Source organism: Vicia villosa, linkage group LG2 (genome assembly GCF_029867415.1).
Source record: "Vicia villosa cultivar HV-30 ecotype Madison, WI linkage group LG2, Vvil1.0, whole genome shotgun sequence".
Lineage (NCBI taxonomy): Eukaryota > Viridiplantae > Streptophyta > Magnoliopsida > Fabales > Fabaceae > Vicia > Vicia villosa.
Genome location: NC_081181.1, coordinates 50606483 through 50612369, shown reverse-complemented (window position 1 = coordinate 50612369; position 5887 = coordinate 50606483). Strand labels below are relative to the sequence as shown.

General features: G+C 33.0%; 2 protein-coding genes across 2 annotated transcripts; one reads left to right on the top strand and one right to left on the bottom strand.

The window, feature by feature from the left end:
* The first annotated feature begins 293 nt into the window (after positions 1-293).
* LOC131646158 (protein PLANT CADMIUM RESISTANCE 3-like) lies at positions 294-1263 on the top strand. The gene is made up of 4 exons (XM_058916290.1): positions 294-363; positions 451-522; positions 624-836; positions 989-1263. The coding sequence occupies exons 1-4, from the start codon at positions 312-314 to the stop codon at positions 1063-1065; spliced, it is 414 nt and encodes a 137-aa protein (XP_058772273.1). The 5' UTR covers positions 294-311; the 3' UTR covers positions 1066-1263.
* Positions 1264-3137: 1874 nt separating this feature from the next.
* LOC131646157 (O-fucosyltransferase 30-like) lies at positions 3138-5416 on the bottom strand. The gene is made up of 2 exons (XM_058916289.1): positions 4860-5416; positions 3138-4735 (listed from the first exon to the last, which is right to left on the bottom strand). The coding sequence occupies exons 1-2, from the start codon at positions 5261-5263 to the stop codon at positions 3682-3684; spliced, it is 1458 nt and encodes a 485-aa protein (XP_058772272.1). The 5' UTR covers positions 5264-5416; the 3' UTR covers positions 3138-3681.
* Between the last annotated feature and the right edge of the window lie 471 nt (positions 5417-5887).

The following is a 5887-nucleotide window of genomic DNA, read 5'->3' as shown; positions in this document are numbered from 1 at the left end:
ATAATATTGTTATAGAAACTTATTTATTCAACTAAGTTATTTGATTTAATTCAATTTAGCTACACAATTTAATTAGTGACAGAGTGGGTGATCAATGAATCATTGATTTAATACTCTTATCAATTTGATAATCGGTCTAATTTTTAAAACGTTGGAGAACAAATAAAAAAATTATATTTGTTACTTACAGCTTATTTCATTATTGAATGCAAATGCAATGTACTTTTCTAAATGTATTAATATAAATAGGACTCATGAAGGCCACATTTTCACTACACATATTATAAGTGAATACTCCCAAAACGGTTTACATGGCATCATGGTCCACTGGCTTTTGTGGCTGCTTTTCTGACTGTAGCTCTTGTAATTCTCACATTCTTCATGCAATTCTTTTTCCTTGTTTAATTGTTCCTATCTTGATATATATAATTTTGTTATTGTCATGTGTAGGTTGCCTCACTTTATGGTGTCCATGTGTTGCATTCGGAAGGGTAGCTGAGATTGTAGACAAAGGAACAACTTGTAAGTCTGTGATTTAGGCTCAATTGTTTTTGCCTTAAATTTTATTTTAGAGGAATTGATGAGTACAACATAATTTCTTTTGTTTTGGTATATTATTGCAGCTTCTTGTGTGCATGGATTGCTTTACTGTCTACTTGGTGGTTTTAGTCATTTTGGGTCAATCTATGCATGCATTTATCGCACAAAATTAAGGAGGGTTTTTGGAATTCATGGAAGCCAAACTTGCGATTGCATTGCTAGTTGTTGTTGTGTTCATATTTCTCTGTGTCAAGAGCATCGCGAGCTTGAAGCTCGTGGTTTCAACGTGTCTGCAGGTACTTTGATAATAACATCTTCATGAATTTCATTTGATAAAAGAAAAAATCAAAATCAAAATTTCGAATAGTTACCCTACATTATGAGTAGTTTTTTTTTTTTTGAAAATTTGAGTGAATTTGAAAATGTTTATGTTTCTGGTTCTACATAGGTTGGAAAGGGAACGTGCAAATGGGTTCCCGCGGTGTCACGGCGGCTCCGGCATTGCAAGGTGGCATGAGTCGTTAGTCCAATATATTTATGGTTGTGTTCTTGTTTTGTTGTGGTGATGATAATGAAAAACCAAGTGTTTATGTACTTGAGATAGTGTGGTTTTCCTTAATTTCTAATGATTGGATGTTTAACCTTTTATAGCTCGAGTTGTTTTTTCCTTAGTGAGGGAAAATGAAATAAAGTGTCCTTTGTTGAATTATTTGGTGCTCATCATTCAAGGAATATAATTATTATCATAAAGAATAAAAAAAATCTGCTGTGTGTTGTTGTTATATTATTGGCTGTGTGTAAATCATACATGTATTTGTATAATATCAAATTTCAGCTAGCCAGTGTGATATCTACTCATACACACATCAACTATCAAGATGGCATAAAATTAAATACGTATAAAAGGAAATGGTATTCATGCAAAAAAACATTTTTCTTCGAGGCAGCAACTAAATACAAAACATACATGAGGAAACATGGATAGGTTCTGAACTTTTGTTTGGTAGAACTTAAAATGTTACAAATAAAATGACACTTTAAGGTTTGAAATGAAATTTTAGAAAGTAATCACAATAAAAATGTAAAAGAAAACTATGTGTCTTAATAGCACAAGTTAATAAGGTATTTATAAAAATATTTTTTTGAAAGACGCACATTCAATATTTGAAATTTTAAATGTAGTTTTATTATATTTAATTTTTTTTAATTATAGTATCCTTAACATGTGTCTTAAAGACACATGTTAGCATGACCCTTTAAATAATAGGGATTTTTGGTGCTTTTTCAGCACTATCTAAAGTTAAAAATATAATTTTGAACGCATTTTAAATACACCAAAACTCATGAGTAAAGGAATCACATTTTCGTTTTATAAAAAATAATTTAAAAATATACTTCCAAATAAATCCAAAAGTATACTTTCCAAAAATAAGCTTTCGTATTCGACTAATCCATATGCAATGTTCTACTTTAAATACAAAACATGATATGATACTATGCTAATTTTGCTATTACTTTTTATCTCTGCAATGTCCGCCACGATAGAATAAAGAAACAAAATTAAAACACAGAAAAAAATTCCATATGCTTCAGAAACATGAACACTATTGAAACCTAGCATTGAAGTAAAAAAAAAAAAAAAAAAAGTGGCTTTTAAAATAATATTGATAAGAAATTTCCACCCTATTTACAAAGCAGAACTTCTCATTAAACCAGACCTCATACAAGCAAATGGTGAAATACAAGTAACTTACAAAAAGTGCATAATCCCTCTTGCAAATGTTCCATAGTTTGGAAGAATTGGTGTAATACACAAATATACTTCCTGGGACCTCATACAAGCAAATGGTGAAACACAAGTGACTTACAAAAAGTGCATAATCCCTCTTGTAAATGTTAGGAGACATTTTCAGGTTTCTATACCTTATGAAAGGATATGGTATTTATGAAATGCGTTCAAAAATATATTTCCAAATTTAAGAGGCATTTTTAGGTTTCTATAGTGTGGCTCTCCACCAATTAAGGTGAGAGGAGCAATTCCCTTTAAAAATACCACTGTCCATCTCCTCCTCAGTATAACACAGCATTGTACATACAAACTATAGATTCAGATTATGTAATGTGTTTAAGACAACAACAATTTATGGGGTATCAGATAAAGTAAAGTACATTTTTGGACCGTTCACCCCTCTGCATCATCAACTAACCAAGTAATCAACCAATGACTTTTAAACATTGTAGTGGAAGGACAACGAAACAGTTTCGTGTAGAGGCTAAGTTAAAAGGAAAGGAATGCACAGACAAAGTGTTACGTCTAAACAAACCAAAGTAAAAATCAACAAATGTTTCCACCTTTCGTACCTACAATAATCATTCAATGAAAACAGTTTCATAAAAAATCCTAAGAATAGTTTCAATTGGATAAAAATATCTTAACAATATGTAGTAGGCAACATTTGGGCAAACACTGCACAGAACTTAAAACATGCGTGTAAGGTATATTGTTCCCAACAAAAATATATGGGAGAATTGTAGACGCACATACAAGAATAACAATTTAAATTAGCACAGAACATACAAATAGTAGAATCAAAGAATTGCAGAAGCAGGGATTTAGCATATACTTTGTAGGAAGAATTTGTAACAGACATCACACAAAATGCAAAGGTTGTCTATGTTGTTTGAGCTACTCTTGCCTCCCTAATTCATTCTTTTTGGCAGTGCCAATCTGTACAAGCTATTTTTGTGTAAAAGCCCATGTGTGTTTTCAGCAATAAGGAACTGCGCTCATTTTGCTTGAATTTGTTTCTATGCGCTCTCTGTAAGTGCTTCTTTATTGCAAACAAAATAATTTTCAATTGGACAAAGAAAGTCTTTCAATCACGAGATAAGAACACCTTATTTTCTGGGTCAAAACAGCCATAGTAGATTTTTAATTCCTTTGGCCGTCCAGTGCCTCATAATAAATGACTACGGCTTGGCAGAGCTGGTTAGTCTTCAAAACTTGGGAACAGAATAGTAGATAACTCAAAACAAGGTTTGTGCAATCATTTCCTGATACATCATGATTAGGCTAGCTATCCATCATTCCAATAGGATTTAGTACTTGACAACAAAAACGATTTTCCAGAGTTGTCAACTTCACCTAGAACAAGAGCCAAAATTTCTCATCAGTTCTATGTTTTCAGCAATGGTTGATCCAGGAGTTCCAATAAAACCAAGAGATGCACAACTGCATACAGCCTGCTCAACATAAAGAAGTACATCAGGCAATCTCTGATTGGAACAATACTTATTACCAATTCTAGACTCTGAATTTGGAATAAATCTCTCTCCGTAACCCGCTGCAGTTAGTTTTTTAGCTGCTTGTATAACCACCTGATCACCTTCTCTTAAGAAATGCACCTTATAGTTATGTGCATCACTGGTTAAATCACCTAAATAGGTACCAGTCCAATTATCTCTAGGAAGATCAGTCATTACAAAAACATGTACGGGCAGAGGGCCTTTCTGCCTCAAAGACTCTAATTTTTGTCTTAGCCCGTCAAACGTAGACTTATGATGATTCTTAAACTGCCCATCCAGCAACCTAAGCTGTGCGCAAAAAAATTGAGCTTTTATGGTTGCTTTAGCAAACTCCTTTCCGGCACTCATAATTTCTGGGACAAATGGAAGAAACTTAATCTTCTCCATCAAAGATAAAAACCTCTGGTCCTGATGTGATTCGCGAATATCAACATATGACTCAGAACCTCTGTATGTAGCAGAGAAAAGGCTTCCAAAAGCTAGCATTGAAGCTGATTCAGCTTCAGAACCAGGTCCAAGCATCCTAAATACATCCCTCCGTCTCCTAACATATGATATCTTTTTTTTCTTCTTCAGCTGCTCGTCAGGTTGGAATGAATCTAACACGCCGTTCTCACGACCATCTGTATGGTAAGTCCATACTGTAGTTCTGCAATCTTCATTGATAGCATAAATACACTTTTCAATATTCCCACCAAACCCTGCTAGCAGAGATCCACAATGCTTAAGGCTTTTAGAAGCGGAGGACTGCGACTTTGAATCATTATAACAAGCCAAATCTAAGCTGATGCCACACCATATGGATACAAAATCTCTAAGATCAATAACCCGAACAAGACTAGAAGAAACTAAAGATGAGATATCTATAACCTCAGCAATGGAGATATACCTGCAAGAAAATAATGGATGAAAACTTACAATTCATACATATGACCAAGGCCAATGTAGTTTCAAATATAAATGTGTACTGACATAAAAACCACGGAAGAAAAAGCAAAATCAAACTAACTAACCTTCCATCTCGAATAAGTTCAACTATATGATCCCAAACAGAAATCCTCATATCGTTCGGTTCCACGACCCGAAACTTAGGACAACTACCTAGCGCAACAGCATGGTGATCCAAAACAGGAGGAACCACCAAAGTTCGATTAAGTATCCCTGCGATCAAAACAGCGTGTTTAAATTCCAAAAGCTGGTTGCTGAATCCACTGTGAGGTGCATACCACATGAATTTCTCGGTTAATGTCAAGGCTTGGGAGGAGCATTGAAGTGAATGTGAAATTTGGGAGAATTCACTGAATTGAGAATCGCGTTTCATGTAATAGTGATAAAGAATGAGAAAGGAAAAGAACGTGATAAGGAGGGAAACGGGAATGAGTGGGAATCGGGAATGAGGTTTTCGTTTGGGGAACATTGTGTTAGCGTTTGGTGATATTCGAATTGTTGATTCGGTTTGAGAAAATCTCAATCTGTGAAAAGTCGTGAATTTTACGGATTTGTGTTAACTGGCCCCCTCCGGCCACCGCGGATGTTGTTTGGTAACGACGGTTGCAATGCCGCAGAAGAATATTGGAGTTCCAATATATTATTATTTATTTTATATTTGTATTTAAATATATTTTATATCGCATCAAATAAACTTTTTATTTTATAAGTTATTATCAATACTTTTTTTTAATTGACAATTTCTATTAATTAAGAGATAATTTTTATTTTTAAATGTTAAAATTTCTTTTTTTATCTTTATTTTACAGATTCTTTTTTTATATGATTATTTAATATAATTGAATTTATATAATTATTTTTTATTTATAATTAAACCATTCATTTTAAATTTATACGTATTTAATTAAATTTTATACAATATCAAATAAATTTACCTGTGCGGAAGCACGGGTATCTTACTAGTTTATTTAATAAAAAGTTTATAGAGTGATGAATCAATTTGTTTAATTTTCAATGTGTTATTTATCTATATTCTATCATCTATCTATCATCTTTCTTATATAAGAAAATAAGATGGTGTGGAACTCTTCCA

What these genes read in the sequence shown, in the direction of transcription:
- LOC131646158 (XM_058916290.1), top strand. Translation starts at nt 312, where the DNA reads ATGGCATCATGGTCCACTGGCTTTTGTGGCTGCTTTTCTGACTGTAGC. An exon ending in CTTTTCTGACTGTAGCTCTT is followed by an intron (nt 364 to 450) that starts GTAATTCTCACA and finishes TGTCATGTGTAG; the next exon opens with GTTGCCTCACTTTATGGTGT. An exon ending in TGGTTTCAACGTGTCTGCAG is followed by an intron (nt 837 to 988) that starts GTACTTTGATAA and finishes GGTTCTACATAG; the next exon opens with GTTGGAAAGGGAACGTGCAA.
- LOC131646157 (XM_058916289.1), bottom strand. Translation starts at nt 5,263, where the DNA reads ATGTTCCCCAAACGAAAACCTCATTCCCGATTCCCACTCATTCCCGTT. An exon ending in GAACTTATTCGAGATGGAAG is followed by an intron (nt 4,736 to 4,859) that starts GTTAGTTAGTTT and finishes ATTTTCTTGCAG; the next exon opens with GTATATCTCCATTGCTGAGG.